General features: G+C 36.1%; 1 protein-coding gene across 5 annotated transcripts in view; it reads left to right on the top strand.

The window, feature by feature from the left end:
- ARID4B (AT-rich interaction domain 4B) overlaps nt 1-14074 on the top strand; it is a 138513-nt gene that overhangs the window by 58760 nt on the left and 65679 nt on the right. For all 5 annotated transcript variants that reach the window (XR_006788091.1, XM_045860247.1, XM_045860266.1 and 2 more), the window contains exons 4-6: nt 3569-3634; nt 7095-7185; nt 9933-10012. Coding sequence is in view for 4 of the 5 variants with exons in the window: in XM_045860247.1 (XP_045716203.1) it covers nt 3569-3634; nt 7095-7185; nt 9933-10012 (237 nt within the window). In the remaining variant the exon portion in view is untranslated. The remainder of the gene's footprint in view (nt 1-3568; nt 3635-7094; nt 7186-9932; nt 10013-14074) is intronic.

The raw sequence follows: 14074 nt of genomic DNA on the forward strand, positions 1-14074 counted from the left end.
TGATTTCTCCAAGGCCATTATAGCAAATGTGGCAGAGTGGGAATTATCCTAGTTCATTAATTTTAAGACCGTTTCCTCCATTTTATTCATGAAATTGTGATGTAATTTATAATTGATGGTGCCTTAGATAACTGAACTATGGTAGTTGTTGATTTCTTATCCTCTGCCTTCCTTGAAAAATCTTTCTAAAATATTTGTGTTTTGTCTCAGATAATAACAGGAAAAGAGCTGTAACTGTTTACATTTTAATAAATTATTAGTATTGAAAAACATGAGCCAAGTGAAATATTTGAAGGTAGATATTTATTTGTCAGCTATTTATTGAGTGGCAAACCTTGCAAGGAAATCTGTTAGGTGAGGAAGGGGGCGGTATGAAGATGACTTCTGTCCTCAGGGATTTATAATCCAGATGAGCAGATACCCTGTAAAACATTGGTTTAACTATCACCAATTAAACAGGCCATAGAGGTGTTGCACTTCCAGTGCAGAGGATCACTGTCCCTTTTGAAGCTTTTTTCATGCCCATGTTCCTTCCTTTCTCCATCCATCCATCTATCCTTCCCTCCCTCCCTCCCTTTGGTGTTTAAATAAAGTTTCCTGGATGATTCTAATTTTTATACTCCCTAGTTAAGAACTGTGGTGATAAGGCCTTTTAACAGTTAGCCTGTAAGATGTTAGTCTAGGACACACCCTACAGTCAGTTTTCACATGCCTGGTGCCTGTGAGCTCTTTTGTGATTTGAGTATGTGGGTACTCTTACAGTGCTCTTACAGAGAGAGGCATTTCCTGTTCTGACTTCACACACTGGTGTTTCCTGAGCACTCCTTTTTTTTTTTTTGGTTTTACTACTATCTTAGAGATGAAGAGAAAGGTTGTTACAGTTTTCTCACTCTCAGGGACAGGGCTAATATTAGCACATGTAACACCTTAGTGTGAATTAGACAGAAGCCCTGCTTCCCAGTGGAGAGCCTCCTTAGCAGAGCCTGAGATCCACATGAGCATTTTTGTGCTAGTTAGAAAAAGGTGTTCCCTTTAGGCAGGAAAACAGTGTTACTCCAGGACCCATGCTTTGGTCTGCAGAACACCGACTAGATTTTAGCCTGAAATTGCAATCTCAGCTGGTGTCTCTCTGTAATGAATGAACCAGCTAAATGACATGTAGCAGTTCTGCCATTTCTTCCTATTAATATAAGGAAGAAAACTGCCTCTGTTGATAGCACAGACTACCAAGTACTACCTTGTGCTTTATAAATAATGGGCATCTAAAAATTATTATTGGCCCTGGCTGGTAGCTCTGTTGGTTAAAGCGCTGCTTTGATACACCAAGGTTGTGGGTTTGATCCCTGGTCAGGGCACATACGAGAGACAACTAATGAATGCATCAGTAAGTGGAACAACAAAATCCATGTTGCTTGCTCCCTCTCTCCCTCCCTCTCTCCCTTTCCTCTTTTTCTGTAAAAATCAGTCAATAAAAAAATTAAAATTTGATGGAGTTTTTTTGCTGCTCCACAATCTGTTTATAATTTGCCCCAACTGGGTAGCTTGGTTAGAGTGTCATTCGAATCACCAAGGTTGCAGGTTTGGTCTCCGGTGAGGGCACAGGCAAGGGTCAGCCAATGAGTGTGTCAGGGGATAAAACAGCAAGTCGGTGTTTCCCTCTTCTCTTCTCTTCTCTTCTCTTCTCTTCTCTTCTCTTCTCTTCTCTTCTCTTCTCTTCTCTTCTCTTCTCTTCTCTCCTCTCCTCTCCTCTCCTCTCCTCTCCCCTCCCCTCCCCTCCCCTCCCCTCCCTCCCCCTCCCCTCCCCCTCCCTCCCCTCCCCTCCCCCTCCCTCCCCCTCCCTCCCCCTCCCCTCCCTCCCCCTCCCCCTCCCCTCTTCTCCTCTCTCGTCAATAAATAAGCTTTTTTAAACAATAAAGTCTGTTTATAATTCAAGGTTAATGATTTTCTCAACATGATGGTAGTATATTTTTACCAGTTTTATTTCATTTATGATTCAAAGTTAGTAAGTTTTACAATTTGTTGATAAGCTTCTTCACCACCAGTTTTTATTTATTGAGCATTTACTATGTGCTAAGCACTATATAAGGTATTGAAACTCTAGTGTTAAGACCCAGTCTCCATCCTTAAGTGGCTTAGAGTCTAAGTGATTGACACAGTTGCCTAAACATATTATCTATCTATCTATCCACCTATCCATCCATTTAATTTTTTGTCCTTTCATTTTTCCTAGAGAGAGGGGAGGGAAGAAGTTGAGGGAGATAAACATCGACCAGTTGCCTCTTGCATGTGCCCCAGCCAGGGACTGAATTTGCAACTCAGGCATGTGTCCTTACTGGGACTATACCCACAGTCTTTTGATCTGCCGGATGACACCCAACCAGCCAGGACTAAACACATAATTTGAATAAAGGGCTTTTGTGAGGTGGAAACGCCTTCAGTGCTATAAGTATAGGACATCTCCTTTCATAGCTGGTTGTGAGCCTATTAATGGTTTAATTCCTGTAAGAACTCTTGCTTTGTATAGGGAAAACAACTTTTACTATACTGAATACTGGAAGCTATCTTGTTTTTCACCAGCTAAATATTTAAACTTGAACCCTTTATTTGAGCATACTGTCCTCACATCAGGTTTCCCATTCTCTGGTTTCTATACTGATCTAAGAGAGTACAGTAAAGTTCTGGAACTAGACTGCTTGAGTGTGAATATTAACCTCAACCCTGTAGCAGTTCTGGTATCTTGGACCAGTTACTACTTATATTTTTGTTCCTCAGTTTTCTTATCAAAATGGGAACAATTATACCTACCTAATAAGGTTGTTGTGGAGATTAGATGTTTGATACTTGAGCCCGATACTCAACTCTCATTAAATGTTCATTGCTACTGCTTATTATTAAGCTAGACCATCACAAAATGATATATATTAGACCCTTGAACAACATGGATTTGAACTGTGTGGGTCCGTTTATATGCGGAGTTGTTTTTTTTTTCAATAAACACTGTAAATGGCTTTTTTGTTTTTATGATTTTTCTTAACTTTTTTTCCTCTAGCCTCCTGTATTATAAGAATGCAATATGTAATACATATAACATACAGAATTTGTATTAATCAGCTGTTTATGTTATTGGTAAAACTTCTTTCTGGTCATCAGCAGGTGATTAGTAGTTATGTTCTGGTGGAATCAGAAGTTAATACATGGATTTTTCAACTGCAAGGGGGTGCTGGCTCCCCAGCCCCTTTGCTGTTGTGCAGGGTCAGCTGTAGTACCCATAGCCTTAGATCTCTGCCTCTTTCTTCCTTATATTTTAGAAAAAGAAATTATGCAGCTAAACTAATAACTAGTAGTATTGAATAAAGTATGATATGTGAAACATCAAGTAATTTAATCTGGGAAGTTGTTTAAATAATAAAATTTTCAGTTAATCTACTCAGGGATTGAGATTTTATATAAAGTTAGGCAGAGCTTGGTTTAGATTACTTGTAATAAAAATGAATTCATGTGGGTGATGAGCTTGTGTTGCTTTGTGTATGCATGTCTGTGTGTGGCTAATTAAATTTATAATCTCTAGGTAACGTTTAGGCATGATTCTTCAACAGTGGAAGTTCAAGATGACCACATAAAGGGCCCACTAAAGGTAATTCATTTATTTATTCATTATTAATTCCTGTGCTTCAGTGGGAAACATTAATACTTATATTTGGTCATTTCTTTTTAATTCATTGAGTATTTTGTTAATGCGTTGATAAATAGGTATTTCTTTCTAAAGAGACTAATAGAAAAAAAGTAGATTTAATGCTCAATAAAGCCTGATAAGATAGATAGTAAAACCTAGCTGTTTAGAAACCAAATGAACATCAAGGAAACACTGACTGCTTTTTATTTATATACCTGTTTCAGTCACCATGTTTCACTGACTTTTAGTGAATGATGGATTTTCCAGAATTAATAGGTGATGTAATCTATTTACATCATTAAGATTAAGAGATGTACATTCTGTGATGATGTGAAAAGTGGGAAAAACAAAATCCAGAGCATTTAACTCTTTGGAGCAACTACTCGCAAATGAAATTTTGCGGGAGAGTCATCAGGCAGTTATAAGTGATGAATATGTTTATATGTGCAAATAGTGTTATTTCTTTGTGTTCATTTTTTGTCACTGGCCAGAGAAATAAGTGCTGCCTTACTTTCTTGCTTACCAGCGAGCAAGCCACAGGGAATGTGTGGGTAGTTTACCATGTGCTCTTTGGTTCTTTCGAATGTCTGAAAATGGACATTGGCCTGGCTGGGCGAATTTAAAGGAATGCTAATAGAATTGAAGAAACATTTGTAAACACAAGAAAAATCCTTTATTCATGAAGCCGTAGTTTTAAGAGGTTTAGATTGATGTGTGTATCTATCAGTTTTTGTTTGTAGTTGATTTAAACACTTAATTGGATCCACAGGGCATTGGTACCTTGCATGTGTATTAGGTACCGTGGCAAACTAAAACTTCTAAGTTTTTTCTGTTTTGCCTACGTAAATTATTTTTCATCATTTTTTATTTTGTAGGTGTTATTAACACTACATGCACAACTTTGTCACTTCAGGACAAAAGGACAACATGCCCACTTATGACATTAGTCACTATTTAGTAGTTAGTATGTGCTAGTACTAGACATCTTCTGCATGCATTGTCTTTTATAATCCTCATAAATGCTCTTCACAGAAGAGGAAACTGAAGGAGGTAATCTGACCAAGGTCTTGCTGCCAGTAATGGGAGGACCAAAATTCTGCAGGCTCACAGCCTATGTAATTGAAGCACTGTGCGCTCTGGATGTTCAGGACACATACGCCTCCATGCTTTATTTGTGTTTTTGCCTCATAAGCATAGTTTGTAGTTGCCTGACTTGCCTGTTCACTGGGCAGAGGCCAGCTGGTTCCAGCTACAAAAAATGTTCAATGTTGTGAATGGATAGAAAAGGCAACCACTTTATATCTTCAAGCGCCTTGCCCTCCTTGTGCTCCAGCCTCTTTGTAGCATAGTTGGTTTATTTTACTGGGTTGGCTTTTATTTTCTTAAAATAAAAAATTATTTGTGATTTATTAAAATTATTTTTGATTAGGACTTAGAGAACCATTTTGATTTTGACATAGGCAAGCATGTTAAAATTTGGTCTCAAGATTGTTAAAATATTTTTTACTATAGTTTTTTTGTATGTAGATTTTTGAATTGTTCCCTAATATCCTCAGTTGATAGAAAGCATCGACATTTGGATAAATGGTTCTGTTACAGAAAATAAAAGTAATGGTATTTGATCTACATTTATTTTTAATGAGTTCACATGAAAATAATACCTAGACCACTTGAGTATTAAATTAAAAAATCATACTGTGTATTTGTTGACTGTAGTCATTTTACATGAGTTCTGTTAATTCTGCAGTTTCCTTCCCTCCTTTGGGCATTATGTGGAGTTAACAGTCTCTTCTCTGAACAAGTTAATTTTGTTAATACTGTAAAGACCATATACATTTCATTTTATTTTTATTGAGGTATAATCAACATAACATTATATTAGTTTCAGGTGTACAACATAATGGTTCTGTTTTTGTATGCATTTCAAACTGTCCGTCACAGTAAATGTAGTTAACATCAACCACATGTAATTACCAAATATTTTCTCTTTCTTATGACAAGGACTTTTAAAATTGTTCTGTGAGCAACTTTCAAATATGTGATGATATGGTATCATTGACTGTAATCACCATGCTATAAATTATATCCTCATGACTTATTTTATAACTGGAATTTTGTACCTTTTGATCCTCTTCACCAGTCCCCCACCCTCACCTTCGTGACAACCCCCAATCTGTTCTCTGTAGCTGTGAGCTTGGCTCGTTTGTTTAGGTTCCTCACACTAGTGGTCTCGGTCAGTGTTTGCCCTTCTCTGCCTGACATTACATTTCACTTTTGCACATACTATCTTCTATAATTTTCATGATGTTCTCAAGTTCCATCCATGTTACATGGCAGGATTTCCTTTTTTATGCTAAAGAGTTACATATACACACCACCTATTTAAAACTTTATTCATCATATCACTGGCCACCTAGGTTGCTCCCATGGCTTCTTGACTATTGTAAATAATGTTACATTGAACATGATAGTGCATATATCTTTTCAAATTTAGCGTCTTCATTTTTTTTCTAATAAATACGCAGAAGCATAATTGCTGGGTTCTATGGTAGTTTTACTTTTATTTTTTGAATTACTTCCATTGCTTGCTGTAGTGGCTTCTCTAATGTACACTCTATCAACAGTGCACAATGGTTCCCCTTTCGCCACATGCTTGCTGACACTGATTTCTTGTTGATACTAGCCATTCCAACAGGTGCGAGTTACTGTCTTACTGTGGGTGGATGTGCTTTTCTCTAATGTTTAGTGATCACTTTTTCATCTGTATGTCTTGGAACATCTGTTAGCTCTCTATCTGTATGTCTTTGGAAAAATGTCTGTCAGATTCTCTGCCCATTTTTTTATTTGTTTTGCTGTTGAGTTGTATGAGTTCTTTATATATTTTGGATATTAACCCTTTATTAGATTAATGATTTGCAATATTTTTCCCCATTCAGTAGATTGGCTTTTCATTTTCTGATAGTTTCCTTTGCTATGCAGGAGCTTTTTAATTTGATGTAGTTATAAAGACCATGTAAATGTAAAATAACTCAGCACTTGAGACTTCAAAGCTATTTTTTAATTATCCCTACCCTTCCCCAGCTTTCTTCAAAGAGGAGTGGAGAGATGGGGCAGGGACAATTTCACATCCAGTGGTTCTGGTTCTCAAAGTGAGGTCTGAGGACCCCAGCTGATTCCCAAGACCCTTTTAGGGCACAACAGACATGATTGTTTTATAATAATACTTAGGTATTATTTGCCTTATTACTCTGTTGATATTTTTGCTGTTCGTACAAAAACAGTGGTAGATAAAACTGCTGGCACCTCATAAATCAGTAATTTTATTCTTTGCCACCACGACTCAATTTTTAAAAAATAAAGCCAGTTTTTGTTTTGCTCACTTGTCTTCTAAAAACTTTTCTAATTTTTTAAAATACTTTAGGTCGGAGCTATTGTGGAAGTGAAGAATCTTGATGGTGCATATCAGGAAGCTGTTATTAATAAATTAACAGATGCAAGTTGGTACACTGTAGGTAAGGGAATAACTCTTTTAAAAATGTATTTTTGAAGATAATACAAAGCCAAGTTTCCTTGATTTACTTTATCCCCTAGTACCACAGACATTATTACTGTTAATGGTTAACTTTCCAGATATTTAAAATTTTATTTCATTAATATGTACATAATTTGAAATTATTTACTTGTATGTATTATACAATTGGATTTCTACTTTTTTTTTCACTTCAGAGTGTATGTTAGAGAATTTTTTCTGTCTTTAACTGTTTTTAAATGTACATTTAAGTATGTTTATCTTGTACAACAGATAGAGGAGTTTATTAGTAATACATTTTATAATACTTGATATACTAGAACTTGTTTTTTTTTATCAATGATATTCCAGTGTGGTTTTTTTTTTTTTTTTTGCTATTAAAATAAATATTGAATTATGCTGAATTAAGTGTCTTCTGTACATGCACATTATTCTCTTTCCATAGTGTACACATTGAGTACTAGACAGGGACTGACGTGAAATGTACTTTTAAAACCTCAGTTAGGTAGCCCTGGCTGGTGTGGCTTAGTGGATGGATTGAGTGCTGGCCTGTGAACCAAAGGGTCGCTGGTTCGATTCCCAGTCAGGGCACATGCCTGAGTTGCAGCCGGGTCTCCGGTTGGGGATATATGAGAAGAAACCACACATTGGTGTTTCTCTCCCTCTCTTTCTCCATCCCTTTCCCTGTCTCTAAAAATAAAGATGTAAAATCTTAAAAAAGAAAAAAAAAGTAGGTAATGAAACTGCCTTCTTTAAAGACTATTAATTCATACTCCCTGAACAGTGTATGAGTGTACATGTTTTTCCAGTCATTGTCAAAGTTGATGGTTGTAATCTTTTCAATTTTCGCCCATCTGGACACAAAGTAGTCTCGAGTTTTGTTTTAATATACCCCTCCCATGATTTACTAGTGAGATTAAACATCTTTTCACGTCTTTATCAAAAGAAACATATATACAGGATGGGGGCAAAAGTAGTTTTATACTTATTCATATGGAAAATAGTACAGTAATTAAGAAATAATAATAATACAAGAATAAACTGTGTTTTGTGCACTTACAGCTGTGCTTTTGCCCTACCTGTGTGTTTTGAATTGCTAATTTATAGTATCTTCCCATTCTTCTTTTTCCACTTAGGATGGTTATCTCTTTCTTATTATTTTTGGGGTGTGAGTTTTTTATATATTCTGAATATTAATGCATTGCTGCTTTAGTTGCAAGTATTTTTCTCATACTGCTTTACTCTTATCTCTACTATCAATTTTCATGTCACTTTACCTGCCACTTCTTCCTTTGTAGTTTAATTTTGTATCTTGTTTAAGAAGACCTTCCTTTCATCACTGTTAAATTTATTTTCCAGTGTAGTCTTCAATTTATAGTTTCATTTTTGTTTTACAAACAACTTTTTATTCCACCTGTCATTGATTTTTTTAAACATTCTGAAGTACAGTAAAAAAATTTTTTCAAATTGATAGCCAGTTATACTGAATGGTCATAGTTTCTATGTTTTAATGACCGCAGAGATAAGAGTAAACACCTAATTAAATGTTTTTGGTAGCGTCAAAATTTGATGGAGCTTTGAAATAGTACAGATGAGTTTTTATATTTTTGTGGGATGAGGAAAAAAACCTGATTAAGAGAGAGGAAAGTTTTGATTTTTGACACATAAAGAAATATTTGACTTTATATAGGTTACAAAACTGAGCAATTCCGTGTAGTAAATTTTTATGGTAATTAGGTGTGGTTGTTAGTCTCATAAATGTGGCACTTTTACTATTGAATATTTTAGTTATAGCAGTAAAATAATGTACTAAATTATTTATCCAGCCTCACATAAATGTGAAGTTTCATACAATATCTAAAGACTTAATTTTGGTATTTAGGCAAAAACTGCTGTTTCTAAAATCAAGGCCTAGCAATGTTTTTAAAACAGAGGTACCCTCTTCCCATGATGTGTGAGTAATGCAGTATATGCTAAGATTTTATCATAAAATATACATATGTTCTGTGTATGTACAAACTTGTAGTGAATTTGGTGGGACATTTTAGGACTTGAAGTAAGTAGTTGAAAACTACTTATTTGGTGAACCAGAGGCAAGTCCGTCTGTCCGGGAACATTTGGCAGTGTCTAGAGACTTTTTGGTTATACAGCTGGGAAGGGGGTGCTACTGGCATCTAGTGGCCAAGGGTACGTGTGGTGTTGTACAGTGCACAGGACAGCCCGAGGGAAAACATTACCTGGTCCAAAATGGTAGTGCTGGGGCCAAGAAACCCTGCTTTAAATAAAAATAGGGTAGTTTTTTTAAGGGCAGTCTGAATATATAAACTTGTGCTTTTTCTGCTTCTTAGGTATTTGCCAGCAGGAAAACTTGACTTTCCTTGACCACATTGAGAAGGGTTAATTAGCATTTAAATAGTTTTGTCTTGAAATGCTTACTTATTTTTATTTGGTATTTCAGAATAAATACTTATTTATAAATGAATGCTTATTTATTTTATTTGGTATTTTATTTGGTACTTTTTTAAGGTATATTATTTCTTTTTTGCTAGAAATAGGAAGAGATACTGTATGTTTGAAGTTGTCCATTAGAAAACATAAAATGTAAACTGAATTTCAAATGTAATCTTTTTAAACAATAGCTCTATTTGCACTCAAAAATTAAATAATTTATATCATTGTGTTAACCTTTGAAAAACTCTTCAGTAGTTTCCGCTTTTACCTCCTCTCTAGTTTTCGACGACGGAGATGAGAAGACCCTGAGGCGGTCCTCCCTGTGCCTCAAAGGGGAGCGGCATTTCGCAGAGAGTGAAGTAAGTCACCGTCTAATGAGTGGACCTCTCCTAATAACTGCTGCTGTGGGGAGCACAGTGTTGCTTCCTCAAATCAAGCAACTTTTCGTTAATCAGAAAAATGCATTAATACATAATGCCATTATAATATAATCTGTGAAGCCCGTTTAGGGCCTTGTGTGTGAGTGCCAGGTTCTGTATTCTTCTCTGCCTAATGTTTTGTAAGCATTTGTCCACAAAGAAAATACAATGGGCTTATTTAATTGTTATCTTCAGGTCATTTTTACATAGATTCCTTTAATTGTAAATGAGTATATAAAAGAGATGTCTGATTCATAATCTGCTTGAACCCCATATGTAGTTACTTACTACAAGCAATCCCTAGCTACTGCAGCTAATAGGTGACATGATTACGGCCTCTCCTTAAAGAAGTCTTGCTCGACTGTTCTTTCTAAAATTGTCCCTTATTAATTTTGGGGCATTGGTTTCATTTTCTTTATAGCATGGATCATTCTCTGACATCAAAATATGAATAGGTGCTTAATTATTTGTTTACTGTCTGCCTTTCGCACTGGAATGTATCACAGGGGCAGGGACTTGTATGTCTTATTCACTACTTTGTTCCCAGTTCCTAGAACAGTGTCTGGCACAGGGTAGGAACTGAGTAAGTGTTAGCTGGACGATTAAATGAGGGAACTACATGCACTTCTCAGTGCTTTAGAGGTGTGCATACATTATTGCCTGTACATTATGAAACAGAAACCATTCTTCTACTTACAGATGCTGGATAGAGCTGGTTCTCAAACCCATACTTTCTAGTACCAAGTCTTCTATGCTCTAAAATTAAAAGGTGTTCTTCAGTTACTAAGAATGGAGAGTTCACCAGGTTTTGTAAATCTGTAGTCTGCTGTTCAGAATTTTTTAAGTGGACATATTATTATAAATAGTGTTATGTTCTCTAGTCCCCCAAGTCTATAAAAATTAGCGCACAGTATGCCCCAACCATAATTTTTTTCTAGTCACTATTTAAAACAGTGTTTGTGGGGGACATTTAATATTACTTATTAAACCATTAGACTTTATATTATGGGATTTTGGGGGTCATTTTGAAAATATTTGTCCTTCCCTTAAACGACTGAGTTTCTATTTTAATTCAGAATCTGTATTATGATTCCAGCCTATCTTTCCAGTCTCATATTCTACCATCTCCCTGTACGTCTCCCTTAGAAGACTACTTGGTATTCCCTGATTGTGGTTTATACTTTGTTTGGCTTCTGCTGAGCCCTGTTCCCTTTAAGGCCACTAGAAATGCTTCCTCCTCCATGATGTCTTTCCTGAGCTCTCTGACCAAATTTGATCTCTTTATCCTTTGATGCTTTTGCCCTTCTCTTATTATTTTATGGTGCTTTGGTTACTTTTCTTATTTTCTCTATTTGTTATCTTAATAGACTCTTCTTTTCCCAGCAGTATTTTCTACACAAAAGCCTTTAATAAGTATTTTTTGAATTAATTGTGAAGGTTTAAACATAGGAAATGCATACAGCTTTAGGGCAGATGCAGTGAATTTGGCTTCTTCCACTGATGAAATAACAATTCTTTCTGAGTTTAGGTAATTCTTAGAAATAATTTCATTTTCCTTAGAACAGATGTACAATTATAGTGAGTCAGTGAATATAGAAGGCTTGAAAACTTGATTTATCTGTTACGTGAAGGCATGTGTCTTATTTAATCCAGAGAAATATCTAAAATATTAATTTTGCTTTTGCAGGAGAATTTTAAGTTGGAGTAGCTAATAAGACAGTTGCAGTGTAAAGGCTGAAGCAGCACAGACAAGTACCTTCCTGGTTCCTCTTGCCCTCTAGGAGGCTCGGTTTTACTGTGTGCATCTTACACACGAGGGCGACTGGAATGCTGGCACAGTTTTCCTTTCCCTGGTCCCACATGCCAGGTGCTGCGCTAGGCAATGGGGACACAAGGGTAACGTGGCACCTGTTAGAGGAGAAAAAGCATTAAACAAACATATTTTAAGATTGTAAGTGCATTAAGCTCTGTAAAGACCTGGCCAGGAGTGTATTTATTTAATCTACCATCTATATGTTTTCTCCCTTTATTCGATATTTTTAAAAAATAGCTTTAATTTTTTGCAAGATTACTCAGCATTGTTATTATTAGTAATAACGTTGGCCTGTGAGAGAAAATTTCATTATGCCGACTTTATTTTGGGTCACATATCCTATCAGTAAGCCACATACCTAAACAAAGACTTAAATTCAAGATTTCCATGATAAGAGATCACAGCAGCACTTGAGTCCGATGGAATTCCAACATTAAAATCGCTGGTTCTGGCCTTGACCAGTTCAGTGAGGGTGTTACCCACCACTGACATCTGTTGGAGTAGTTGGGTATTTCTACAGATGATTCACAGTTTGAATATTATCCAAAAGTGGTTTCATCAGCTGGTATTCTCTGTGTAGTTACTATGTGGAATTGAAACCTCTAAGGAAAGGTTTGATAAGATCCCAGCTTCGTTATTTCCTGCAGCGCATTTTTGGTAACAGGGCTACAGCCAGTTTTCTTCTAGACCTGGGTGTCAAACTCATTTTCACTGGGAGCCACATCAGCCTTGCGGTTGCCTTCAAAAGGCCAAATGTAATTTGAGGACTGTATAAATGTAACTACTCCTTAAGTAGGGGCAAGGAGCTTGGCGCTGCTGCCGGGTAGAAACAAGGTGCCAGGCCACATAAAACAAGGTGGAGGGCCAGATTCGGCCCACAGGCCTTGTGTTTGCCACCTGTGCCTTAGGCCTATGGCATTTTCTTTGGCCTTTAGTATAGCCAGGAGTCTCTGGTTTTTGCTCCTTTGCAATGAGACAGGACAATTTCTACCCTCAGTCTTTTTCATCACTTGAAGTAAAAGGTTGTCCTGTGCTTAATGCAGATTGAGGCCAGGCCAGAGATACAGCTTCTTACTGTTCTCACTCTTTGTTACATGCCAGGGAGAGAACACAGTTTATTTGAAAATTCCTGTATGTGGTTCCTAGATAACTCTCCAGAAATCCTGGGGTTTTTTTTCCTCAACAAGTTTATTTGAAAATTCCTGTATGTGGTTCCTAGATAAGTCTTCAGAAACCCTGAATTTTTTTTTCCTGAACAAGTAAAATGACAAGCAGATGCTTAGAATGGAAATCACAGTGTACAGGATGGGCAAAGGTAGGTTCATAGTTGTAATACAAATAAATAATACAACAATAAATTAATAATAATACAAGAACAAACTGTTTTGCATACTCTCAGCTGTAAACCTACATTTACCCACCCTGTAAAGTAATAGGAATCTCTGCTTACAAGAGTGCAACCTTAATAAATGCTGAAGAGGCATTTAATTCACCTGTGAGCTTGGCAGAAAGTAAATCCAGATTAATTTATTTTCCCTGTTTACCAAATACAGTACTTTGAAATTTTTACCCTTGGGAAGTGTATTTAGGAATTAATGACAGGTGACTTCTAAATTTCTCCTGGCATGTTATTGTATTTGGGCCAACTTCTGTCTCCAAATACTTTTAAATGCCCCATTTACAAACTGAATTTGAGAGATTAGGTTTATTTGATGCTTTATGGCTAGCACTGTTTTCCTGTACTGTATTCTTTGTTGTTGGATATGTAAGTACCTCAAATACATTTATGTATACTCTAATGAATTATACAAAGTAGATTGTTAATATACTTCCCTTTTTCACAGTTTATCATGATCTCAACAAAATTACCTCAATACTACAAATAAAGTTAAAAATTTCCTTTTAAATATTAGCATTAGTGTATATTTAGATATCTGATCTGTAAATCTGAGTTGATGGGCAGTGTTTGATATAACACCATGGTTTGTAAGTTTGAGAAGTCTTTATCCTAAGTAGTTCCTCACTCTGACTTTTTATCCTGGCAGTTTTCCTGGGACCTTTAGTTTTCCCATGTTTAAGAAATTGTAATAGCAAAGGTTTTATTGGAAGGATGAAAGGAATAGCAATTGTGGAAAATCTTTAAAATGTAGAAAAATAGGAATATTATCAGAATTGATATTCAGAGAAGT

Source organism: Phyllostomus hastatus, unplaced genomic scaffold (genome assembly GCF_019186645.2).
Source record: "Phyllostomus hastatus isolate PE091 unplaced genomic scaffold, TTU_PhHast_1.1 phas_contig_148, whole genome shotgun sequence".
NCBI classification, from domain to species: Eukaryota; Metazoa; Chordata; class Mammalia; order Chiroptera; family Phyllostomidae; genus Phyllostomus; species Phyllostomus hastatus.